This window comes from Gallinula chloropus (assembly GCF_964237585.1).
Source record: "Gallinula chloropus genome assembly, chromosome: 4".
In the NCBI taxonomy this organism is placed as follows: Eukaryota; Metazoa; Chordata; class Aves; order Gruiformes; family Rallidae; genus Gallinula; species Gallinula chloropus.
In genome coordinates, this window is record NC_140088.1 from 63,392,699 (window position 1) to 63,418,619 (window position 25,921).

The following is a 25,921-nucleotide window of genomic DNA, read 5'->3' on the forward strand; positions in this document are numbered from 1 at the left end:
CCTTTTACCTGAGGAAAAAGAACATTGGCAAGTCTGCTGCAGCTTTTTCTTTTTTTAAGGCATTGCATCATGAGAACTTGAAGTACATTCATAAATATATCCTTGGCACACTTTAATTGAAATATATTTTAATATTATTACATAGTAAGCAAAAGCTTAACTATTAGGTACAAGTAACTCACTAAATAAGTTAGACACACCCATTTGAGCAACAATATCAGTGATATTTATTTAAAATAATTCTGCTGAGGAAATTTGTTTCATAAGAGATGGTTTTCAAACAAATCAGCGAAGTTATGAAAAATAAAAGAGACAAACTCTCTGGGGAAAAAAGAAAGTTACAAAGAAAGCTTTTGCATATCAACAAAAACCCTCAGTCTTTTGATTTGCGGCCTGAGTCTCAGTCCCAACCTTTTCCATCTAATGCACCCCACTATCCATCTTTAGATCTGGCTTGTTCTTGTCATTCTTCACCGAGTAGATGAAATATGTTAAGGTGTCCTTTTCATTCACTGGAATTGTCCTAAAATGGCAGCCAATTATCTATAAAGGAAGAATGCAAGGTAATTAAATAACCACTCGTACGCAGAAACTGAAGGTTCAGAATTTAAACTGGCCACATTAAAGATTACATCTGTGTAGTTAAATCTTGACTATAAAGCAAGTAACAACTATATAATACCAACAGAGCACAGAAAGGTGAGGCTACTACTGCTCCTTATTCAGGCTGGGGGGTGTGACTGTATCAAGTTAAGTATAGGAACCTGTAAGGCAACACAGTCTCTGAGAATCACAACCAAATGTTCACCTCTTCAGAACAGAGCTATCAATGAAAATCCACCATGCTGTAGCCACTGAAAGGTGACAACCTCTATCTAGGCAGTTCTCAAATCACTTCTGTCACTCTAAAAGTCTTCTGCTTCATCAAAAAGAACACCAGCTTTAAAAGAAAGCATGCAAAATATAAAGTGTGCCCACCTGAGTCTATTCTCTGGCTTATCATAGAATATTTTGGTAGTTTAAAATTAGCACATGAGAAACCCAGGGCTGCTCATTTACCTACCACAGGATGCAAGTATAAATGCTTTTCCTAATTAGCAAGTTAAAAAGCTCTCTCAACCCCACACCCCAAAAACAATGATCACAGAGAAGCAACGTGATGGAGTCCTTTGAAGTGGACAGTAAGTGCCAGAGCAATGTCTATTGTGCATTGAGGCAGGTTACAGGGCACCACGTGCGCTGTAAACTAAGGACGTTCTGCAGTTACGGCTCACAAATACCTGCAGACCAGCCGAACAACAGGCACGACAGAGGAAGCTTCGCCTGTCTGCATCAAGCAGCATAGACTAGCGCAAGTGTTTCATGAGACATCCCTAAAGCAGACCCTCAGAAATGCCAATTCTGCAGAACAGAAACAGCTCATGCTTCTTCAATTCCCACTAAGTGAAAAGCCAGCTGCACCTCGACTCACATATGAGAAAACAGAAGACAGATTTTACATCTTACTCGTAGTGACAGCAGCACTATTTGTTCACAGCTCAGCTTTAAGATCTCTCCCACATGTAAGCACCATGCCCTTAATCCACACAGATTAAGGGAGAAAGCAACAACCAAATGTATCGCTGCACAAGAGTTAAAAGAGTAGCAATACCTTCCTTTTAAGAGATCACCAGTCCTCCCACGTATTTACATCAGCATGCTGTAACTGTATCTTTGCAGTGCAGAGATCCTTTAAAATTACACTCACACCAGCAAACATACTGGCATACAGCTGCACTCACACGCAGCTTCAGCGCTTTTAGAAAGGTTGATAAGAAAAAAAATCTTAATTTCATAAAGCCCCATTTTTCTGATGGCAGATCCCAATGGTTTTAATTAACATAATTATCAATTGAAGCCCGTTTTTCAGGATTCCATACTTTATATACACAGAAACAGTTTCTATTAGCTAGTTTTTTAAAGCAAAATCTGAACCTTGCTAGAATTTAACTTAATCCCCACCCTTGTTTTCAGCTCCTCTCAACAGGACATTTTGGGGGGGGGGGGGGTGGGGGTGGGGGGGGAGGCGTGACTGGTGCACAGACTATAAATCCACAACTACGATATTCAGGGATGTGCAGATCACCTTACTGCTCCAACTCAACACTTTTAAGCAGCATGCACTCCTTTCATAAGTCAAAAGTCCCTCTGGAAAGAACTTTTGATTTACTTGGCTCAGGAGCTGCAGCCAACGAAGGAAGCTAGATAAAGCAGTTCTCTTTTGTTCTCCTAAAATCCAGATTACATATGCTCTTTATGCAAGAATCACATTGTATAAAGAACCCCACATGCCATGGCAAGTTGCATTTTCTACTATGGAACAAATACTCATACATACTTCAACAAGCTGTGCTTTGTTAAGTCCCGGTCTGGTCTGTAGCTTGAAGTGTCTTTTGTACCTTCGAAGTGTGTTTACTTGTAACTGATATAAATCAACCTAAAAGAAAAGGTGGAGAAAACAATCTAATGCAACTGAAATGTATTCAGTCATTAATAGCTTGCCTCTCCAAAACATTTTGGAATCTCACATAAAATTGTCAGCTCAGCAGATCTCATTGTGACAGAAACCCAACCTCCACCCTGCACCTTCCAGTGGAAAGGAAAACAGCATTTCATTGTTACTGAGCATGGCTCTGCCTCCGTTTAGCTGTGGGCTTTACTTGGAAGTCATTACTGTGCTTTAATGAGTTCTGGGTTTTTCTTTTGTCCCCCAGTTCAAGAATGATTAATACAAAGCCCAGTAATGACTTCTATCTAACATCTATGAAGATGCTGCTCCAGAGGGCCCTGTATCGTGATTCCAGCCATCAAATTTTACCCAAGTTATGTGCGAGATACAACATATCTGCACCACGAGATAGCATGGATTTTAATTGGGGGAAGAGTCTAGAGCACAAAGTTTTCTTGGCTTGAGGTGAGAGAAAACAGCGGCTCTTGCTCTTCAAGCATATCCCTGCTACCTAAGCACAATGCAGGAGTTACACACATGGGCATACGTGTCCAAAACTGTTCTTCAGCACGAGTTGACAGTCGAGAGAATTGCACAAGGTCCTCTTAAGGATATAAATACACAACCTTAACCCAAGACTCCCTTGTTTTTTAATCCCATGAACTCTGATCAACAGTCGCTTCTCCCAGCAACTGCTTATCCTCCCACCCTCCCTGACAATGTAAGGGAGCTTAATCGGATGACTGAGTGGGAAAGCAAGCTGGGAAAGCAGCCTGGATGAGAAATTATGCTACATCAGTTGCAGCTACAGCAGTATTGTCCACCTCACTACATTAAAGATCAATGCGTTCCCTTCCGCTTTTAGATTCATTTAGCAGCCCCACTACAGAACACTTAAACAGCAGCAGAGCTGTTGCAAGCTCAGTGATCTGCCCAGGCTTGATGTGCTGCTGTCTTGCATCGCAGAGGATGGGTGTCCTTTAGCATTCTCAAGTTCACACAACACAAATTCTATTTCTCAAGTCACAGCAGTGAACCCACAGACTACAGCATCATGCAGAGGAGGTAGCAGGTCCCAGAAGCTACAAGTTCTGCAGAAGCCTCTTCCCTTCCTGTAGGAATCACTTCTAACAGATAATGATGGTCACGTCTGAGATGTAGGGCTCTCCTGATTCTAGGTCTTCAGAATAATGACACTTTTCCCCTTAGCAAGCCAAACAGCTATTGAAAATAAAGAAGGTCAAGGGCATCTAAGATATACACAGTAATTGCATGGGACGAACACACTGCCAGAAACTCCTCAAAAATACTTCCCAGCCAGTTTTGTGCAGTAGTACCATAAAAAGTGCTTGCTTTCTTGTTCTGAAGATAGCCATCAGTTGTGATGCATTTTATAATTACTGCATGAGAAAACAAAACAGGTTTGCAAGACAGCAGTGATTATCGCTGTGCCAGAGAGCTACCTAAAGTCACACAGAACATTAGCTTCAGACAGGACTTTCAAAGAAGCAATCCCACATATTTTAACACACAAACAACATAGCCCGACATCAAAGTACTCCCAACCCCTAAAATCCTTAGTCACAGCCTTCAGAGTGGAGCCACATGCCCTTAGGAAAGGATTCTTGCACAAAGTTTCATCACTTATGCTGCTGTTATCTGCAGATGCTGACCATAAGGATGCCATTAAATTAATACTTACAGAGCAATTTCTGAAGAATGTTTTTTTTAAAAAAAATCCCTCTTAAAAAGAACCAGGCAGGTATGACAGCCTCTGCTCAAAATTAACACACTAAACAGCACCTGCTAAACCAGGCTGTAGCAGAGATAATCCAGAGCACACGTAGGAAAAAGAGCCTTAGGCGCAGTGACTGCCACTACACTACGCAGAAGGTTTGAAAGCTGCAGTTTGCTTCTCTAACAGGTGTGGTTTCACTGGCCTGCAGTGGAGAAAACAGGTCAAAGAAGCACCATACTTCTCCAGTCCTTTTTAGCACAGGTCCCCAAACACTTCTTCCCCCAGCAAGGGGTAAAAGCAAGGAGCTACCATCATCAAACTCTCCCAGTTAGGCCAAGCCAACAGAATAACTGCAAGAGTCATCTGAAACACATTTAGCTCAGAAGGAAAGGATTGGAGGGATGGGGCAGTGAAGCATTTATATCTTGAGTCCTACGTGCAATTCCCTTTGAGTTGTCAACTCCCGCAGAAGACACATTTTGCTGGTATGTAGCAAAGCACCTCTTACAGTAGGAAGCATCAAGAAGAAAATTGAAAACAGTTTTCTGAGGGAACTAGCAGAACTAAAAATGATCTAGACAATCTTGTTTGTTGTATTCCACACAGTCAATATAGAAAATACACCATGAAATTCAGTTAGCTGTTCTTTTAAAGAGCTGAGTGAATCGGGTGTCTTCCCTTTCCTCGCATGCCCCAAAATAAGGAGAGCTGCAAGGCTGTAAAGGCAGTATCTGCACAGACTCAGCAGCCATTAGGGACAAGCTTCATACATCGATCAGGAAACAAAAAAACAAACAAAGCAGCCAACTATTTAGCTACCTCTGGAGTGTCGATGTCTTGTACTGGTGAGTCACCATCATCATCGCTGCCTTTCCTCTTTCTTCTATTTCGCACGCTCTGAATTAAGTTTTTGTGGAAGTCACAGATATAGAGATGCCTCGCCTAGAAGGGTGAGAGGACATCTTTCAATGAAAACCACGTTATCCCCCAGGCTTGACACAACCCCCCCAGCAAGCACAGCCACGTTAATTGAGTCGAGAGGAGGCTTCGCTACTGCATTCTTCTAAATAAAGGACGCGTTATGCTACAGGTCACAGCTCGGGGGACACCAAAGTGCTGCTCGGCGCTGATTGAGGGCTAACGGAGCCCCAAGCACAACCCTCCCTTCGGCCACCCGCCGGAACTCGGGGAGCAAATCCCCCCCCCCCTCCCCAAGCTTTCGGTGGTTCCTTGGAGGGCAAAAAGCCGCCTCTTGCTTCACCCCGGCTCGCATCGGTATCCTTCCCTCCACTCCTTAGGCAAGGTCAAGCAAGGCGCGTTTCCTTCTCCATCTCTTCTTCCTTTGCAAAAGTTTCCCTTTATACGGACTTGCGCGCTTCGGGAAAGCGCCGGTAGCTGCGCGCTGTAATGGCAACGGGCGCAGGGACCGCGCCTGCGGGGCGAGGAGCCCCCGGAGCCCGGCCCAGGGTGTGTGTGTGGGGGGGTCCCTCGGGCCGCACGAAGCGGGGCGGCCACTCCGGCTGCCGCACGTTTTAAGCCGCTTTCACCCCCGCACCGCATAACCCTTCCCGCGGTACCGGACAAGGGCGAGCAGCCGTCCGAAACGTCCGGGCGTTTCATTCGGCAGAAGAGGCGGCCGCAGACGGCCCGGCTGCAGTCCCCTGCGCTACGGGGGGTGTGGGGGGGTCCGCTCCTCCTGCCCGGCAGTGCCGAGCCGCGTCGCGCCTGATGGCTGACGAGCGGAAGATACAGTGGCAAGGGGAGACGTGCAACATTGCAACACGAGGCGGAGCAGCCGAGCGCTGCCCTCGCCAGGAACAGACACAAACTAGCGCGCTGGGAGCCATGCAGGCTCCGCTTCGGGGAGGAGGAGCGATTCCCGGCCACGCTTCTTCCCTCCTTCCAGCTATGCGGGGGGAATCGCAGCCGAGGCAGCCGGCTCTCGGGGGCTGAGGGCACCCCAGAAGCGGGCAGCAGGGGCGACCGCTTTCCCTCCACCCGCTCCCGCAGAGGGAGAAGGGAGAGCGCTTTCAGGCCGTGCTCCTGGAGCTCCCGCCGAACTCCACTGGATACGGGAAGGGGGGCGGGGGGGAACGAAGGGAACTTCCCCGTCGTCAAAAAGAAAAAAACTTCATTAAAAGCCCCCACGGTAACGAAGCTAGTGGATCAACCGGCCCGCGCGAAGGGGGTCTGGAGCCGGACGCGCCACCGCTGCCCGGGCACGCACCGCCGGGACCCGTTGGCCGCTTTTGTCTGCCTGCCCCGCCGGCGGGGCCGCGCGTCCCCCCCGGCCCGCACTTACGCTCTTGTCCAGCTCGATCTTCACCTTCTTCTGCGAGATGCTCTTCTGGATCCGCTTGCTGAAGCTGGCGTTGCCGGCAGCGCGGCCGCACCGCTCCCCCTCCTCCCGCAGGCAGCACAGCTGTCCGGCCCCGGGGCCGCCCGCACCCCCGGCGCCCGCCGAGCCCGCGGCGGCGGCTGGAGCCAGCCCCGGCGGCGCTGGCGGCGGCGGCACCTCCACGGCGGAGCCCGCATTGCCCACCACGGCGGCAGCGGTGGGGTCCGCCCCGCGCTGGGTCACCTCCTCGGGGCCGAAGCCGTTCATTCCCGGCGTCACCTACACCAGTCAGCAAGAAGCCCAGAGGAGGGCGGCGGGATCCCGCCCCGCACCAAACTTCCCCGGCCAGACGCCGCGGCCCGGCGGGGCTCTCTCTCTCTGCTCGCCCGCCCTCAGCAGCGGCACCAAGGCGCAAACCTCGGCTTTGAAGGACGGGCAGCTCGCACGACGCGGGAAGGACCCTTCTTGCCGGCCGCCTTAGCCCCGCGGCTACCGGAGCGACGGCGGCAGCGCCCCGCGAATCGCCCCACTTCCTCCTTCCCCCCCGTCATGTGGAGACTCTTCAGCTGTTTCCTATGTAACAACAGCAACCTGCCCGCCGCCCCGCCCCGCCGCGCATGTCGGCTCCCCGCCGCGGGGCGCCACGGGAAATGTAGTCCTTTCCCCAGCCCCTCTCCGCAGCGGGCGCGGGCAGGGAACTACAGCTCCCGGGGTGCAGGGCGGCGGGAGCGCGGAACGGAGCGGGGGGGTTCGGCGTGCCGCTCTGCGGCGCTCAGGCCGGCGGTACTGTCCCGCGGTGGCGGCCGCTGCTCTGGCACGCTAGGGCGGCAGCGGCGGGACGGCCTGTGCTCCCTTTGCCCCGCCACCAGGAGGCCGGGCCCGCCGGGCGGCGGCGGCAGCTCGGCCCACTTTTTAGCAGCGCTCGTTCGCCTCCACACCCCCCCCTTCCCTTCCCGCCTTGTCGCTCCTCCCCGGCGGCGCGGCCGTTGGGATTTGAAAGGCGGCCGTGCGGCGGCGGCCGAGCCCGGCCCTGCCGGCACCGAGGCGGGAAAGCGAGAAACTCGCGGGGCGGGAGGAGGAGGAGGCGGCGGCAGCGGCGGCCGGGCAGCGCCTCCCTCGGGGGTAGCGGTCACGGCTGCCCCTTTCACGGCCGAGCGCCCAAACGTGCTTCAACCAAAAAAGGTGGAGGCGCCCGCGCGTCCCCTTCCCGGTCCCCCGGCTGCGCCGCTCGCTTCGGCGTCAGTGCCGCGTCCGGCCGCGCGTCTCAGGCTGCCAGCCTGGGACTTCATACGAGCTCGTGTACCCCCTCCCGCCCCGCCGCCTTCCGTTCTGTTCCGGCCCTGTCCCTCCCCGCCTCCTTTCTTTTCTCCTCTTTTTACTTTGCCAGCCGCGGCTGGAGAGTGGGTCCCACCGGCCGGAGCGGCCTCTGTCCGGGCGGCGCTGCCCCTTCGGCGGGAGGGAGCGAGGGAGCCCCTCGGGGTCCCGGAGGGCTCTGCCTCCGACCCTGTCTCTCTGAACCGGCAACAGTCGAGGCTCGGTCCTTTGTTAAAGCCGGTTTAAAACACGTGTAACCAGGGGTTCGCGTTCCGGCAGTAAAGGGCTCTGCAGACAAAGACGCCTTGCGGGGCGAGTTTGCGGTCCTGTCACTGGGAAAGAACTTTCTGTGAATAAAGGTGACTTTAAGCCACAAAAAAGACTGAGACTGCGGAATTGTTTTCGCTGGTGACGAACCTCGCAGCAGACGCTAAAGCGGATGCCGTGAAAACACTTGGTAAAAGCACGTATTTTTAGTTTTGAGACTGTACCGAACTGAGAGGTGCATCGGCGCTGCACTGTGTACCAATTCGGCTGCTGGCAGCCGAGTGGCAGAAGCACCGAAGCTTTGACCGACTGTTTTTCCCCGAGCACATTCAAAGCACACCCGACAAAGGGCGAGGCTTTTGCTTTTCCTTTTGAACTGCCGCAAATAATTCCCTTAAATCTCAGGAAATCCATCTGAGCTGAGCGAACTCAAAGCGTAATGATTTAACCACCGAAATGTTTGACCGTATCGCTTGGCCTGCGTCTCCAGCCCGTGGAAGGAGGGGAGCAGTAGCGCAGGAAGGCTGGTGAATGATTCGAGGAGACACAGATCCTGTGTAAGCCGTGTAAGTTCTGTGAGAGCCGGGAACGCGATTACAGCGCGAGTTCGGTTCGCACTGCAGATGGTTCCTTAATCTGATTGCATAACCTGGTATTAGAGAACAAGAGTAGGTCCCACCTCGCTCCCCACAGTCGCAGTGGAATGAAGGATCCAGTAACTGCAGCGGAGCTGAGCACAAGGTCACCCACAGCGGTTACCTAGAAGGCACGTTTCAGTGATTAGACAGGGGAACTGGGTGACAGTTGGAAAAAAAAACCCAGACCCCAGGTCCTTACCAGCCGGGCTGAAGACTCTGTGGAGTGCCTGGGCTTAATTCCATGCTCTGCTGCTCTGTAATCTCAGACGACAGATGTTTTACTCACTTTCTGAGTTTCTTGTGATTTTGTGCTATTAAAAAAAAAAAAAAACTATTAACGTTAAAATTAAAAAAAAAAAGAAACAATAACACCCCCACCCCACCAGAAAACAACCAACCGATAACAATGATAGTGGGCCCTAAAGAAGAACATAGGAAGCACGAGCTGGGAAAAGTGGGACAAGGGTGAGTTCCAGGAATTCTTCAGTGGAAATCTGGGTCATGAATCGTAATTTCTAGACTCTTAGGCTATGTCCTTTGAGGTCCCTTTTATTTCTTTAGATGGATTTGACCTTACTGTGAGTGTAAAATATGTCAGTCGGGGTCTGGCTGCTGTGATTTAGTTCGATGGAAAGATCGCTTCTGCATTTTAAATGTTTCTGATCCTCTTTGTACAGTTTGTGAGTGGTTAAAAGCCTGATTATGTTACCCAGCCATGCTTGCCAACATGTTCATTTATAAGCAGAATTTCAAGTAGAGTAGTATCATAGTTTCATGATTAGATCACGATAAGACAGTAGTGGGGCTGAGAAAGACGGTTCTGCTTCCGCCGTAAGCTGCTCGTTTTCACGCCTGTGCCCTGTCCTTCTTTGTGCCTGTAAAAGCATTTCTGTGGCTGCACGGCAAGCCAGATTGGGTTACGACTAGAGCAGTGACAAGAAAACCAGTTAAGTTTAACTCTGATCTGCCCTACCGCTCCCTTGCATGCTGTCCCAGCGGACAGGAAGGTCCCATGGAAGGGCAGGACTGTGTGACTGGAGCAGGGTGGTTGGTGACCACCTCTGTTTGGTATGAATGCCTGCTTACAGTAACAAAGAAATCATGTCACTTTTAATCTTGCCTTATATGTGGGATCAAAAAATACAAAGAGCTGTAGCTAGATGGGCCTGTCAGGCAGTATGGAGCTACTACAGGATGGATTTGCAAACTTTCATGAAGCTTGGGCCCTGTGAAATAAAAAAAAAATAAAATCACTGTCATAGCATATGTTGTCCAAAACTGTGACTTTATAACATAAGCTGTAGTAGTCGTTAGTAAAGTATTCAGATATCACTAAAGCATACATATATATATTAGATAAACATAAAATCATGCAGCATTGCAACAACATACCGATTAGAGTAAAACTTGAAGAATTAAATCAGTCCAATGGACGTGGCAGCTCTAAACCAGCCACTCTGTACACTGGCAGTTAACAGGCCATGCACTCAAGCAGAGATGAATTGTAACCTACATGGGTACCAAAACCACAGGCAGCAGGGATGCCTTGAGTACTGTGTGCAGTTTTGGGTACCACACAAAAACACTGTAGAGTGTCCAGAGGAGGGCAATGATGATGGTGAAGTCTCTGAAGGGGAAGACTTACGAGAGGCTGAAGTCCCTTGGTTTGTTAAGCCTAGAGAAGAGGAGGCTGAGGGGAGACCTCATCATGGTCGACAGCTTCATGAAAAGGGGGAGTGAAGGGGCAGGCACCGATCTCCTCTCTTTGGTGACCATGATAGAACCTGAGGGAACAGTGTGGAGTTGTGACAGAAGGTTTAGGTTGGATGCTAGGAAGAGGTTCTTTACTGAGAGGGTGGTTGGGCGCTGGAACAGGCTCTTCAGGGAAGTGGTCACAGCACCAAGCTTGGCTGAGGTCAAGAAGTGTCTGGACGATGTCCTCAGTCACATGCTCGGACTTGACTGGCCTGTGTGGAGCCAGGAGTTGGACTTGACAGTCCTTATGGGTCCCTTCCAACTCAGGAGATTCTATGATTCTGTGATTTGTAAGTGGCATGCAGAAGGAAGCTGGAGCTACAGCACCTTGAAAAGCATGCCCAAATTTGTAGCTCCCAGGCCCGGAGGTCAGCAGGACTCCATGGCCCTTCCTGGCACCACAGCGGGCCAAGCACAGGTGGGGACCGAGCAGCTTGCGCCTCTCTGAAACACCGTACGGCCCAGCATCCGGCTGATGTGTTTTGTAATTCGAGGGAGAAGAATGATAATTGTGCACTTCACCTTGGGTGCACTGCATGCACGCTGCCAACGTGTTGTCCGCACTCAGTCCCGGGAAGGAAATGCAGCTTGTAACTGTGTGCACACTTTCGCATGATGAGGTTCAACTGGGGCCGACTGTTCCCTTCCCCAAAAGGTACCGTTCACCTGGAGTCAAAGTGTATGTGGGCACCCTTCTGCGTGCCACCTGAAGCGATCCTGTTAGCAAATGGACTAATGAGGAAAACTATCAGTATACGTTTTCACAGGAAACAAAACATCTCTGGTTTGCACTGTAACTATTCCAGTGAAAAACAGACTCCTTTAAAACACTTTAAAAATTCCGTAAATTCCACCACATGCCATCTATTAGCCCTGTATCTCTGCTAACACCCAGACAGCTTAACATATATTCAAGTAATACAGTAAAAGAGAAAAAGAACCCCCACCTTTAACCAAAACAGAGATATTGGTACAAAGCTGGTATTTCCAGGCCTTTTAGGCAGCTGGAGCTGGCGTTCCTTTTTTAAGTGTCTGCCTCATACAATGGACACTAAGGGTATATGAAAGAGTTTATGTAACATGGGCTTTTATTAAAAGATTTAAAGCAGTAAACAGGGTTCCAAAAATAAACATTGTATTTTAAGAATAATCTAGGTGTTACGGGATTAAAACTGATAAGCCCGTGTACTGTAAAAGCTCTGAAGATTTGTAATACATGCCCCTTCCCAATCTGTGCTGGTTCACTTGCACAACGAGCCGTGAATTGCAGGAGGCATGGCAGGACCTTGCGTCAGGCAGCTTCCTTCTCACATGCATAAAGACAGAAACGTTGGTACAGAAACTTCAGACGTTCTTTGTGGAACGTGTGTGACAAATTCTTTGTTGGGGGTCTTAATGAAGTATGACACCTACTTTGGCATAAGGGAGACCCCACAAACCCAAGTGCAGGGAAGCAAACGGACCCTCCAGCTTTGCCCAGAGGTACCCGCTAGGTCTGAACACCCCCTCCTCCTTCCTCACAACCCCCCCACTTCAGCCAAAATGGAAGTGCAAGTCCATTGGGTTGCTTCAGAGTCGCTGTTTCACCCATCACTTGACCATCCGGGTTCCTTGGATTAATATTTTGTTATACATCACGTTAGAGCTCGCAGTCAGAGAAAGACCCAACAAAACCATGGGCGGTGCCTTGTGAAATGCAGCCCTGCTGTCTGGAACGTGTAGTGAAAAAGTATCAGCCCTGGAGGTTTTGTTTAGTAGTGCGATACAAATTTAGCTATGAGTAATAGGCAGACTGCTGTCCTATATTGCTTAAGAGTTACTTTTTAATCCCTTCAAAGAAAGAAAGAAAAAGCTTGCTCAGCTTTTTTTTTTTTTTTTTTTTTTTTTTTTTTTTTTTTTTGTGAGAGAAACACTCTTGTATCTGTTCAGCATATTTTGCTGATCTTAAATGCACCCTTGGTACCACAAAAAGCACTATATCCTCTTTGCTACCTTCTTACTTGATGTGAACCACTGTTTTCTGCTTCTAGAAATCCAGTTTTGACACCATCTTTAATCACTGGCTTTTTGCTTTGAATAAAGTATACGGACTGAGATCAGCCCTGAGGAGGAGGACTTGGGGGTGTTGGCAGATGAGAAGCTCAACATGACCCGGCAATGTGTGCTTGCAGCCCAGAAAGCCAAATGAAACCTGGGCTGCATGAAAAGCAGCATGACCAGAAGGTCAAGGGAGGTGCTTCTGCCCCTCTGCTCCACTCCTGTGACACCCCTTCAGGAGTACTGTGTCCAGCTCTGGGGTCCCCAGTACAAGAAGGACATGGAGCTGTTGGAGTGAGCCCAGAGGAGTGCCACGAAAGATGATCGTTGGAGCACCTCTCCTGTGAAGACAGGCTGAGAGAGTTTGGTTTGTTCAGCCTGGAGAAGAGAAGGCTCTGGGGACACCTTATAGCAGCCATCCAGTACCTGAAGAGGGCCTACAGGAAAGCTGGAGAAGGGCAATTTACAAGGGCATGGAGTGATGGGAAAGGCGTAATGGCTTTAAACTGAAATGAGGGTAGATTTAGACTAGACAGATGAAAGAAAAGCTTTACCGTAAGTCACTGGCACAGGTTGCCCAGAGAAGCTGTGGCTTACCCCTCCCTGGAAGTGACCAAGGCCAGGTTGGATGGGACTTTGGGCACCCTTGGCTAGTGGAGGATGTCCCTGCCCATGGCACGGTGTTGGAACTTGATGATCTATGAGGTCCTTTCCACCACAAACCAGTCAATGATTCTACGTTATACCATCTTCGCAGTTTTGTCAGATCCTAGAAACTACAGTACTTCCTTACACCATTGTGTCCTCTTCCAATACAGGCTCATTTCACAGAAAGGAAAATGGGAAACTTCCGTAGCCCTGAATCCTCTTCCAGTGCCCTTGTTTTTGTAGTACAGTTATAAGCATCTCTAGGTCTGATTTAGCTCTTGTTGAAGTTAACAGAAGGTTTTAAGTACCCCTTGGAAACAGGTGAACACTTACTCCCCTCCCCCCTGCCCTGAGTCCAAAACACTTCATTTAGAAGGTCTTTAGAAGGTTATTTGGATTCTGTCAGTGAAAACAAAGGTCTGATGCTAATACAGATATTTTTAATAAAAATAAATAGAGTAAAATTACATGTGGGTGTGGAGTTTAAATGTTTTCCTGACTTCCTGCAGAGCTCGTTCTGGGTAAAAGATACAGGCTTACGCTCCAAAACACTCAAGTATTATGATGGTTTTAAATTGCAGTTGCTTTTCACTGATGTTACTTAACGATAAACCCTTAACTGTGACATATAATGGGAAAAGTAGCAGATAAAACACTTTGCAGAATGTAGCAGATCTCCTACATTTGGATAGTACCTACTGCTACCATTCAATACACAACATCGTTTCATTAGATATTGCCATTCATCTTTAATGCTCCTCAAACCTCAGCTCCCTTACTTGAAAGATCATGTTAGGGTCTCAGCTTTCATACTGATAAAGCTTCTGGCCTTTACAGTGACCAAGGTAATTTTGAATCTGGTCAAGGATGTATCCAAAAAGCACAGAACACAAAAGGGACTCCCACCTTCCAGTTTCAGCATCATGTTTTTTAAACAGATACAAGTTTAGAAGGTTTTTTTATCCCACTGTTTTGGTTGTTAATATATGTTAACATTAGAAACACCACAGGTGAGACCCAATGCTGCTATCACAGCTCTCCACAGGCACTGGAAGTTCCTTACCTCTCTCCAGAAGTGACTGTGGGGCAAGATTTTCTGTGATTTCACGTGATCTTGTAAATTATTTTATAGTAAGTAAAATAACAAGACAGACCTTTTACTCTTAAACAACTTTATCCCAAAATTAATTACATCTTTGCAAAACAAATTCTTCACTACTGGAAAAGGAGAATGAGGAGGGGGTTATGCCTTTAACATTTGTACATATTACAATAGTTTCTCCTTAGCTTTGAGTAAGCTGGCCTTTCTTTGACACAGATAACTTCACTTGAGTTCGCTTGTTTATTTCTTCAAACCCAGAACTGAGCCGCTCCCTATTTTTTTTTCATTTTCATTTGTGGTAGGTGTTTATTCCTGCCTGTGCTTAGTGAGAGCTTCTACTTAACTTCACACATGGTAAATGACAAGGATTAATCAGAGGTTCAAGAGTTTATTACCAGACTTTTTTTTTCCTTCAATTCCTTCTGAATGGTGTTACAGGCGGGCACATGTTCTAGTAGCACACGATCTCTGAAACAGCTTTCCTTGTTCCCATAAAACACTTGGCAGTACCGAGTAGGGTATGCAATGGGATCCTCTGAAGAAACTCTACTTTTACATCATCAGTAGCTGGAAAATCTCACAGGATTCCTGACTACAACTGAGACTGAAGAATCAACAATTTCAAATTTTCCTGAGCATTTTATTTCTAGCCTCAGATTACCTGTGTACCATACGAACATTTCTATCGCACATATGACAGCACTATTTGCCAGAAACAAGAGGGGAAATTAATTCTTCTACTGTAATATCAACTACATGAGCATCAGCACAGGGCATGATCAACGTGACCAAAACTTGAGGCTTATTTAAGTGTGTGGTGGTTTAGCCCTGGCTAGAGGCCAGATGCCCACTGAAGTCAGTCTATTACTTCCCTTCTTAGTTGGACAGGGGAGAAAATATATATTAAGAGGCTCAGGAGACAAAATAAGGACAGGGAGAGATCATTCTGTCAACAATGGCATGAGCAAAACAGACTCAACACAAAGTGAAGAAGAGATAAACTACCTAATTTATTACACCACACTACAAAGAACAGTAAAACTGGAGTCAGGAGCGTGACCAGATCTTAAAACACTTTTTCCCCCACCACTCCCTTCTTAGCAGACTTTAGTCAGGATTATGCTCCCTTCTTCTCCCCTGTTCACAGCACAGGGCGGGCAGCGACTGGGGAAAATGGGGTTCTCGGTAGCACCTTCCCCCCACCCCTCCATTCTAAGCAGACTTCCCTTTAGCCATGATCTTGCTCCCTTCTTCCCCCTGCTCACAGTACAGGGGGGCAAGGACTGGGAAAAAATGGGGTTCTCGGTTACTTTTTCATGAGCTGTTTTCCTTTTCTAGCACCTCTAACCTCCCTCCCTGCTCCCTCCTTAGCAGACTTCACTCTAGTCATGATTTCACTCCCTTCTTCCCCCTGCTCGCTGTACAGGGGGGCAGGGACTGGAAGATGGGGGCTTCGGTCAGTCCCTTGCAAGTTGGTTTCCTTCTCGGCCGGGGGGTGGAGGGGTGGGGGTGCATTCATTCCACACCCTCCCCCTGCTTTACCGTGGGGTCTCAACAGTCCTCCACAAACTTCTCCAACATGAATCCTTTCCCACAGGGCTTTATCTCTTTATCACAGTGTCTCTCAGTCCCAGTCCTCCACAGCATTCCAAACCTCCCCCCAGCAAACCTGTTCCGACGCAAATATTTCTCATCTCTGTGTCTCTGATTCTCCTCATGGCTGCAAGTGCTGGCAGGGGCTTATCCCAACGTAGGGTCACAGCGTCTTCTCTATGTCTCCACCTGCTCCATCCAGCGTGAAGCCCCTCCACAGGCTGCAGGTGGGGTCTTGGCCTTTTCCATGGGTTTCTCCACAGGCTTCAGAGGCATCTTTCTCTCCGGCACCTGGGGCACCTCCTCCCCCGCCCTGTGTCTGCACAGCTCATTACATCTTCTCACTCCCTTCTCCAGTGGCAAAATGCACCTGCCTCTGGATTTTTTTCACCCATATGTGATTCTTAGAGGCGCTATGATTATCTCTAGCTGCAACTTTGGCCTTGAATTGCCTGATGTTTACATTTTTGGGGGCCGGCAGAGCATTCCAGCAGCCATTTTCTGCAGCTCCTGGTCTCTCTCTCAGCACCCAGCTACGCAAAACTGCGACAAAGTGATTTCCCTGCCTGGACCCAATGCCAACGTGTTGAAGAGCACCACCATGCTTACCAGGGACCGGGCACTTCTCGGCCAAACCTGCTTCTCTCTTCTGGCTGTGGGAGACAGGAGGGTACTACGCATCCTGCAGCCTTGCCAAATCACACTATTCCTTCTCTTTCCAGTGCCTAGCCCCATGTGGATGCTCACTGTTTGGGAGATGGACAGTGATTATAGCATTGACGGATGTCACCTCCAGGACGGGACACAGGCCAACCCTGTGTCTTACTGCTTAGGAGGAGGAAAAAGATAATCCTGGAACTGATGCTCTCCAATTCACAAACGCAATGATTTTATGACCAATAATGGTTTATTTCTTACCAGTAAGTCCCATATACACTTCAGGTAAAGCATCAGCCAAGGCTGGAGGGGTCTGGGGAGTGGGGACAAAAGACAGCAGCTTTTTTAATTTTTAACCCATTTCATCACGTGAATTACAGCTACCCACATTTTAAAGCCCCTCTAAACCACCTGTGAAACTATCTAGTGGCCCAACAAAGGCAAAGTGCTGCTTTCTTCTCCTACCTGTGGAAAGGGACTAACAACAAGGCAAAATATAAAGTGAGTCTGTAAGATCTCCAGGGAAAAAGCGTGACACGAGTATCGCTTTGAAGGTAAATAAGAAAGTAAATGAGAGCGAGTCCAGGAACAGAAAAAGAATGATAATAAAAAAGCACGTTAACCCAGTGCCGGTGGAAAAATCTTCTCGTCGTATTAAGACTGAAGAAGTACAATTAATTATTGTGACCAGGAACAGCTGGTGTTCCTAATATTATCTGCATTAGCACCAGGAGAGGTTTGTTATATTTATTTCCGATCCTATGACCAGTGCAGTTCAGACTCTGCTCTGCAGCTGTCCGGGTAGTGTCTGCTGTAGGCTGCCTTTGTTTTAGGTATTCGGTACACAGCACAAAGCCAAAAAAACAAGTTTCCTGAGCTTTGAGACTGAACCAGCCCGCTGTAACACGGCCGCTGTTTGCCTACAAGCTGCTTAACTGGTTATGCAGGCTCCCCAATAGCACACATAATAAAACCGTAAGGTTTAAAGGGTAAATATATTACGTTTTTTATAAAATACTTATTATCTGCGTGTTACACAACGGGGGGGGGGGGGGGGGGAAATGGGGAAAGTTTTAATATTTTAAATGCATCTCTTCAAGGTATTGGCAGAAATACCAGTTTGTGAACTTCGGGGCAGCTGCAGTTTTATCTGGGTTTTTTTGAAGTACAAGGAAGGTTAACTACTTATAACTGGAAAGCTACAGCAGTTTAGTTTTGAGTTTAGGTAAGCAATAGCCTAGGTAGTTCTGGTTTTTGCTGTCCATCCTAAAGCTCCTACCACACACCTATGAGACACTGATTAGAGCTGATTAGAGCCAAATTTGCTTTTTCTTTAAAAATCTTGCATTATTACTGGGGAAGATAGGTGACAGCAAAGTTAGAGGAGCTGTAACTTGCTTCCACTGGTAAACACTGACTTCTCAGGTCTATAAGGGAGTCCCTTTCAGCAGAAATGAAAGTTTGGTCAGAGTCTCGAGGTTGCGCAACTGCAGCTGGAGATTTCCTCAGCCAAATGGTATCTGTTGCAATGGATCCACTAAGGGAAACGTTACTTCAGATAAAAGGTCTTTGTTACTTTCTTCCCTGGCTCTGCCCACCCTGCCACCAGAAAGGCTGGGGAGGTCACCCACAGAAGCTGAGAGATATGGTATAATGCAAAGTATTATCACTCCAATCGCTTATTTGTGTTGCCTGTGACATAGTTCTCCTTAAATCCCTTTCTCACCTCTGTACCCTGGTGTCACTTGCCTGGTCTTTTCCTTTGAGCCAGTGTTTCCTAGCGAAGACACTGTTATCTCTCCTCACAGGCAGTTTACTGAAGATTAAGTGACATTACCAATAGCGCCCAAAGTTGTAATTGTGGAGCAGATGAGGGGCTCAAAGCCAGGGAGCTATAAAACGTCACAGTCATTTCACGAGCTGAGCTATTCAAGCAGAAGCAAGCTTCAAGTCCTGGAGCATATAGTTCTTCCCCACAACTGTCATCCACATGTGGTTAATAAATTAACCACGCGGACCGACCAAAGTCAATGCTGCATGGATCGCTGCTTTAGAAGGGTAACAGTGACCGACTCTCAAGACAGAAGTTGTGGTTTTGTCTGAAAAGGAAGAGTGTGGTGTGATGAAAAAAACAGTGACAGCTTACCATGGAACCAGGCGCACAGAGAAGGGCTTCTCCGGACGCAAGGGTGCTGGGAGGAAGGCACGGCTTTGGGACTGATGAGTTTCTAACATCGGCACTCTTGCACGGAGCTTTCAGCATCAGTGCTGCTGTGGGAAGCTTCCAGTATCGTGTTCAAGCATGGAAAATTTTCAATACTGCCTTCCTTGTTGCAGGACAGACAGATGTTAGAGGGTACAACTGTTTGGTTTCTTACGCTGCCCTGCATTGCATGACATCGCATGACATAAGCCTCTACGCATATATTTCATCGTACAAAAGCTTTCTTTTTCAGAGAAGAGAATCCAGAAAAAAGAGTACCTCTAAAAGAACAAAGAGCCTAATTTCTTTTTTAAAACATTTGATTAAATCCTTTGAAAGGCAGGTCTCTTTTTCCCATAGCAGTAATTACACTTTCTCACCCTACCTGCTTTTCCACAATCATTTCTTCAATTCTTCAAGCAGATATGAAAACAGATGCAGCAGAGGAAGCCTCACTGCAATTATACCCAATTATTGCCAAAGACTCTTCCAAAGTAATTTTCCCCATGAACTCCCTGTATTAATGTTAAAAGGAAGAGTAAAATTCTGCCAATAAGATGATCACGTAAAGCTTTTTTCTTCTTGTTGTTCAAGAACTGACAGAGTGGATTTGGAAGAGTAAAATGAGAAAATTTCTTCTCTCAACTGTTAAAATTAATGATTTTTGGTGCCTGTAGCCATCCTGATAACTTCGCAGTGACAAACTCCCAGAGGTCACGGCTTGCTACCTTAGTAGCACTGACATTGAGAAAACAGCTTCCCAAAAACTAGCAGACCCCTTCATTCTTCTTTCCAGGGCATCGTCCAGGATTCAGAAGTAAACCTGATTTTGATGGAGTTAGCCTACATTTTCACATGGCTGTAAACAACACGGAAGGTATCTCTGAATTTGTTCGAGTGGTGGGATATGGAGAGCTTGAGGTGAAGTAAAGGCATTTTTAAAGCCACATAGCAGATTGAAACAACCCCTTACAGAGCAGCTAAGCCCTCGCAGAAGTCAGTGCTGCTGAACTGAGAACGTTACTTTGCTGCAGAGTAGTAGAATAGCTGACAGTAACCAAGAGCCAACACTGGAACACGGGAGAGCCCCCGTGTAAATGTTTATTTTAGAAGATAAGCGTAAGCTTTGTTTGTAGGTTAAGCACTCTCAAAAGGAACAGCCGCAGAAGTGAGCTGATGTAACAGTCCCCGTAACTGGCTTCTGACAGGCTTTGACATTCGCAAAGGAAATACACATCTCTGCTTCGCTCTGTCGATTAACGCCCCCCCCTACCCCCCGCTACTCCTTAAAGAAGAGTTTGACTTTTTCTCATTACATCTTGTAGGGGCTGGAGTTCGGGCAAACGCATAAACCTTGAAATGAAACAGGGATAAAGGAGGCATTTACTGCCGTACTAGCGAACTGCCCCGCATGTATTGGGGGAGGGGGGAAAGAAAAGGAGAGAAAAAAAGACCTCGAAGGGTCGGACCCGACCGGTGCTTCTGGCTCAACGCTGCTGCTCACACCGAGCAAACCCGGAGTGCGGGGAGTCCAGAGAGCAAGAGGCTGACAGCTCTCATACCTGCGGCCGGCCAGTGCCCTCAGATAGCCCAGGGAATCTTCCTCCTGCCTCTCAAAGGTTATTATTTATTATTGTTTTTTTTAACCCCTGAGCTAGTTTAACGTGACTAAATAATCCACCTTCGGTAGGCGAGGTTGCAGCACGCTTCTCGCCAGCGCTGCGAGCTGGAAGCCGCGCAGCCGAGGTGAGCTGGCAGCGCGCTCCTAACCCAGGCTAGCCACAGGGCCGGGCGAGAACCGCCGCGCAGAAGAACGCCAGCCCCAGCGAACCCGCACCGCGCACCCCGCGGCCGAGGCACGACAGAAGAGACTGCGCGCACAGACTCCGGCCTCATCCCCGAACCGAGAGGCCCAACGCCTCCAGCCGCCGGCGTTAGCCGCGCCTTCCCCCGAGCTCCGTCCCTGGACTCCCACCGCTGCGGCTCTCGCCCAGCGCATGGAGCGAGGCGCCGCCTTCCCTTCCCCGCGCCCCTGCTTTCTGGCTCGGCGCCGGGAGGGAAAACCCAACCCCCGCGACCAGCTCCTGCTCTTCCCTCAAGCCCCGCCCGCCTCAGGGGGCAGCGGGCTCTCCCCACCCGGGCATCTCCCTGCCCCAAGGTCGCGGCAAGCCAGGCCCAGCACCCCGAGCCCTCCTCCCGCGACGTACCGCCGCACAGCCCGGGCCCTGCGGGGAGGGAGCCGCAGCCGGGCGCCGCCCCAGCCGTCACCCCGCGACGGGTCGGGGCGAGGGCAGGGCCGTGGTGCCGGGAGCGAGTCCCGCTCGGGCCACGCACCCGAGGTTAAAGCCCAGTTTATACAGCTGGCGGCCGTAGTCCGCTGCCCCCGCCCGAGGGGGAGGAACGGCCGCGATTCCCGACAGGAGGAAGGTGGCGCCGAGGACACCGGCTCCCCCAGCGCGGGAAGGCCCCGCACCCTCCAGCCACCGGGCCGCCAGCAAAGCTCGTGCCGGGCCCACTCTGCCGGCCCTGCCGCCTCCGCGCTCCCTTTGTATTTTTTAAACCACGCTACCGCATCCCGCTCCGCCCAATGGAAGCGCGCGAAGCCCCCAATAGCCAGTGGCGGGGCTCCCCGCGGTTTTTTAAACCGTCCCTCTCCCCCAATCGCCGCCCAGTGCGCTTAGCTCCGCCCCCTCCACTATCCTCACCCCAACCGGTTCCAGCGAGTATGAGGGCTAACGACCCCCTCGCGCTCGACCTAGCCGAGATGCTGCTCGGACAGTGACGTCGGAACGGCAGCGAGCGAATCCCCGGCGGTCCCGGCCCTAAAGGGCGGGGCCTCAACCGGTTTGAACCGTCACGGCAGCCAATCCGCTGCGGCGGGGGGCGGGTTCCCGGGCGCCGCGGGTCAAGTTGCTGTGGCGGGTAGGGCTGCGGAAAACAAGAGGCTGTAAGTGCGCCGCCGGGAAACCATTCAGCCGCCGCAGCGGAGGGAGCAGAGCCCCGCGCCGCCGCCCGCCCCGCCCCACCCAGCCAGGCAAGGCCCCGTGCACCCCCCGCCGGCAGAGCCCGCGGGAGGGCGCCGAGGGGGAGGGAGAGCGGGAAGGAGCGGGGCGCCTCCGCCGGCCCCGGGCGCGGAGAGAGCGCGGGCTTCCCGGAGCGGGCGGGCGGTGCGCCCAGGGCCGAGGGGGTCAATTCCCGCCGGGCGGGTGGGGCCGGGCGGGCAGGGCGTCCCCGCGGGAAAAGGGCTGGGGCGCGGGCGGTGGCGCTGCGCGGGGCGGCCGTCGTTGGGGGTGGGTGGGGGGGGGCGGGTGGAGGCGGCCTGCGGCGGGACTGCTGCTGGGCGGGAGAGGGGCTACGGCGGGAGAGGGGCCGGCGGCCGCGGGGGGCGTGCCCGGGCGGGAAGGCGCTGGCGGGCGAGAGGCGGGAGCGGCCTGAGGCGCGGCCCCGCCCGGCAGTGGCTCTGGCTGGCGCCGCGGCCCCGCCCTCACGCCGCCTCCATCCCTTTCCCTTCACTGCCCCCCCCTCCCCCCCCCCCCGCAGGGACCCGCCTCCGACCTCGCCATGGGCAAAGGCGACCCCAACAAGCCGCGGGGCAAGATGTCCTCGTATGCCTACTTCGTGCAGACCTGCCGCGAGGAGCACAAGAAGAAGCACCCGGACTCGTCCGTCAACTTCGCCGAGTTCTCGCGGAAGTGCTCGGAGCGGTGGAAGGTGAGCGGGGCCGGGCCAAGCCGTGCGGAGCCCCGCCGGGCCGGCCCCCGCCCCTGCGGCGGGCTGCTGGGAAAAGCTCCCCGGCAGCAGCTGCTGCTTAGGCGTTAGTGGGTCACCGGGTGCTTTATCTGATCCAGGCTCTTCTCCTTTCCCCTCTGTGCGTCCGCAGACAATGTCTAGCAAGGAGAAAGGGAAGTTTGAGGAAATGGCTAAAGGAGACAAAGCTCGCTATGACAGAGAGATGAAAAACTATGTTCCCCCCAAAGGCGAGAAGAAGGGAAAGAAAAAGGACCCCAACGCTCCTAAGAGACCACCGTGAGTATTTATGTGACTAACACCTCCCCAAATACTATTTCTAGTAGCCTGATGCTTAATTCTAATCACCGTCTCTCGTTTTAGATCCGCTTTCTTCCTTTTCTGTTCTGAACACCGTCCAAAAATCAAAAATGATCATCCTGGCTTGTCCATTGGAGATACAGCGAAGAAATTAGGTGAAATGTGGTCTGAACAGTCGGCCAAAGATAAACAGCCATATGAACAGAAGGCTGCAAAACTAAAGGAGAAATATGAAAAGGTACAGTGAAAGTGATTTAAATAATGGTTGAGGCCATGCGTGCTACCGGTCTTGCACCTAAACAGCATAAATGTCTCATCATTCTAAAGGTTTCTGTCAAGCTTTGTCAGGCTTCAGAACGCCTGGGAGGGTGTGGAAGGTAGCTGGAACACTTAGAGTGAACCTGGATGTGGTTTTAATGTGCCTAGAGTTGTTACCAATGAGATGCTTTACTTGCAGAAAACAGGTTACCTGCTTGGTAAAATACAGAGTCCAAATACTCCAAAGCATCATGCTCATAAATTTGTTAAGGACAGTCTGGGCCACACACTGATGGAAGGACAAAGGTCCCAAAGCAGAAACTTTGCTTTTCTGCGCAGGCTGTGTTTGATCTGCACGGTGTCGTGGCATTACATTACTGAAGCAGTACAAATTGGTCTTCAGAGTTTAGTTGCCAGCGACTAAAGAGCGTTTTTCTTGCAGGATATTGCAGCATATCGTGCCAAGAGCAAGAGTGACGCAGGAAAAAAGGGCCCCGGTAGGCCTGCGGGATCCAAGAAGAAAGCGGAACCAGAGGAGGAGGAGGAAGAGGAGGAGGATGACGAGGAAGAGGAGGAAGAAGATGAGGATGAGGAATAAATGAATGTCCTGCTGTAAAGATTTATGCTCAAAATCCAATATTTTGCTAAGAATGTGAACTCGAGTGCAGCTCGTTGTTAGCTTCAGTATAAAAATCTGTACAGACTTGTGTATAGGTAATGCGGTCCTTTGTAGGGAGACCTCTATTTTCAACGTGAGTCGTAGCCCAGGACTGCTACGGTTCGGTTTAAAAAACACAAAAAAGGTTAAAAAAAAAAGTTGTGGAATGTTTCTGCATATTTAATGGTTTTGTTGAAATTCAGTGACTGATAGCCAGGTGTTTCTTTATAGCTGAGTAAAACAAAGGAGGTAGCTTAATAGCTGATCTTATATTTTGTAGTATATTGCATTGTATTACTTTTTTAACAGTTTTGTAATAAAATGTTGTACATGATTGTTGTTGCGTTCTTGATATTTCTGAGAGGCTGGGTACTCCCTCTGTCAGGCATTGCATCGTTCTTGGGCTGTCGCTGTTGCAAAATGGGCAAGTCCTGAACTTAATACTAGATTTGACACCTTTTGTTTTCTCTTCAGCTGCAATTCCCTCTCCTCCATCCCCTGCCCTGAGCGACAGTCAGGGCTTTTTATTCTTGCAGGGATTTCCTTCTGTCACTTTCTGTGTGAAAAAAAGCACAAGTACCAAAGTCGGTGATATTCCTGCATTTCCTCCCCAAACTACTGAAGCAGAAGTCTTAAAGATTTGCCTTGGTGCATTAACAGATAATGAGTGAATCCTAGGACTTTTCTTTCCCAGAGTTGAGGGTCACTGGCCTTTTCTGCTGTCCATACCAGGACAGGAACACTGGGTAGGAGACAGATGTGGTTAAAGGTATAGTCTTCCCAGATGTTCCCTGCTCCTTTCCTCTTCCCCCCGGCCCCAGTATTAGTGGCTTCTCGTAAAATACACAGCTTGCACAACAGCATGAAAAATGTTGGAATGTTATCTCCATGCATGCCAGTAGATTCCTGCAGGAGAGAGGAGGCATTTATAAAGAACATGTGCTCCCGATGTGATGTGTTCCTGGTTGTCGTAACCGCATCACCAGTCACATGAGTTCTTGGTTTCTCAGGGTGCTTTTAAATTCAGTGTATTTAGGAGTTAAGATACCTTAATATTTGCAAAGGGGAAGTCGAAAATCCCACAGCTAAACTGACAGCTTAAGTTTAATTTGTTGAGAGAAATGCTTGGCAGTAACTTTCACAGGCCTTTGGAAGCCCAGCCCTGAAAAGCACGCAATGCCTAAAATCATGTTCTACAAAGGACAAGCTTCCAACCTCGTGTTTTAAATTCTCTCCCTCTTCTCCATCAGATTCTGAAATAAATTCTTGTACAGTTGTTGTACATGTCTAAGGGAAAAAAAAACCAATTTCAGCACTGTAAGCGCAGTAAACATCAGTGTGGTGGGTTAGAGATAAGGCAGCACTTCCCCACACGAGAGTCCTGACAAAAACACTTTGTGTATTCCTGAAAAGTCTGGTGGTACGGTAACTGTACAGGCCATTCAAACGTTGCTGCCTCCCAGACAGAACTGCAGTGCCTCAAGAAGCCTTTCTGATGAGATTTAAATGATCTTTCACAGTGGAGCAGGGGCGTCAGAGTAAATCGACTGGCTTGATCGTTTCAAATAGTTTTCCTTCTGCCCAAGTGCTTTTAAATTGAAACGGAACATAACCCTTCGAGTGTCCTAGAAAGCAGCACAGGTTACAGAATTCTAAATAGTATGGCAGAGTAGGAGTGTGTCTGGAGGTAATTTGGAGTAAAGGACCTCTGAATGTTTTCCTCAGCGAGGTGAAATGGCTTTGTGGGTCTACTTCATTTAGCTTTAACTGGCTAATGCAGCTTCAGCACAGCTTCTGCACAAAGCAGCATACAAATGCCTAGTGTCACTGCTCTTGTCCCACATCCCAAGGATGCTCTGTGAAAAGCCACCCATGGGTTACTCTTGCAGTTTTGCGAGGCTGTGCTGCTGAGATGGTTTCTTTAAGCAGCAGTTAGAGTTTTCTGCCAGCCTAAACTACAAACAACGAGTAATTCAAGGCCAAAGTCGCGGCCTGAGAGATAGCGAGCGCCTCTGAGAATCACATACAGGAGAAAACAGTCTGGAAGGAGCTGCGTTTTGCAACCGCAGAAGGGAGTGAGAAGATGTAACGAGCTGTGCAGAGACCAAGGCCGGAGAAGGGCGGGGGAGGAGGCGACCCAGGTGCTGGAGAGAAAGATGCCCCTGCAGCCTGTGGAGAAA

General features: G+C 49.6%; 2 protein-coding genes across 2 annotated transcripts; one reads left to right on the plus strand and one right to left on the minus strand.

Annotated features, from left to right (window-relative positions):
• Positions 1-209: 209 nt before the first annotated feature.
• On the minus strand, positions 210-7,104 carry SAP30 (Sin3A associated protein 30). The gene is made up of 4 exons (XM_084263015.1): positions 6,529-7,104; positions 5,046-5,168; positions 2,378-2,476; positions 210-543 (listed from the first exon to the last, which is right to left on the minus strand). Exons 1-4 carry the CDS (start codon positions 6,829-6,831, stop codon positions 421-423), a joined length of 648 nt encoding a protein of 215 aa, XP_084119141.1. The 5' UTR covers positions 6,832-7,104; the 3' UTR covers positions 210-420.
• Positions 7,105-21,730: 14,626 nt separating this feature from the next.
• On the plus strand, positions 21,731-24,069 carry HMGB2 (high mobility group box 2). Its single transcript, XM_084262671.1, has 5 exons — positions 21,731-21,812; positions 22,319-22,489; positions 22,659-22,804; positions 22,889-23,063; positions 23,526-24,069. Exons 2-5 carry the CDS (start codon positions 22,340-22,342, stop codon positions 23,679-23,681), a joined length of 627 nt encoding a protein of 208 aa, XP_084118797.1. The 5' UTR covers positions 21,731-21,812; positions 22,319-22,339; the 3' UTR covers positions 23,682-24,069.
• The last annotated feature ends 1,852 nt before the right edge of the window (positions 24,070-25,921 follow it).

What these genes read in the sequence shown, in the direction of transcription:
- HMGB2 (XM_084262671.1), top strand. Translation starts at nt 22,340, where the DNA reads ATGGGCAAAGGCGACCCCAACAAGCCGCGGGGCAAGATGTCCTCGTAT. An exon ending in AGTGCTCGGAGCGGTGGAAG is followed by an intron (nt 22,490 to 22,658) that starts GTGAGCGGGGCC and finishes GTGCGTCCGCAG; the next exon opens with ACAATGTCTAGCAAGGAGAA. An exon ending in AACGCTCCTAAGAGACCACC is followed by an intron (nt 22,805 to 22,888) that starts GTGAGTATTTAT and finishes CTCTCGTTTTAG; the next exon opens with ATCCGCTTTCTTCCTTTTCT.
- SAP30 (XM_084263015.1), bottom strand. Translation starts at nt 6,831, where the DNA reads ATGAACGGCTTCGGCCCCGAGGAGGTGACCCAGCGCGGGGCGGACCCC. An exon ending in AAGACATCGACACTCCAGAG is followed by an intron (nt 2,477 to 5,045) that starts GTAGCTAAATAG and finishes CTTTTCTTTTAG; the next exon opens with GTTGATTTATATCAGTTACA. An exon ending in ACAAAGCACAGCTTGTTGAA is followed by an intron (nt 544 to 2,377) that starts GTATGTATGAGT and finishes CTTCCTTTATAG; the next exon opens with ATAATTGGCTGCCATTTTAG.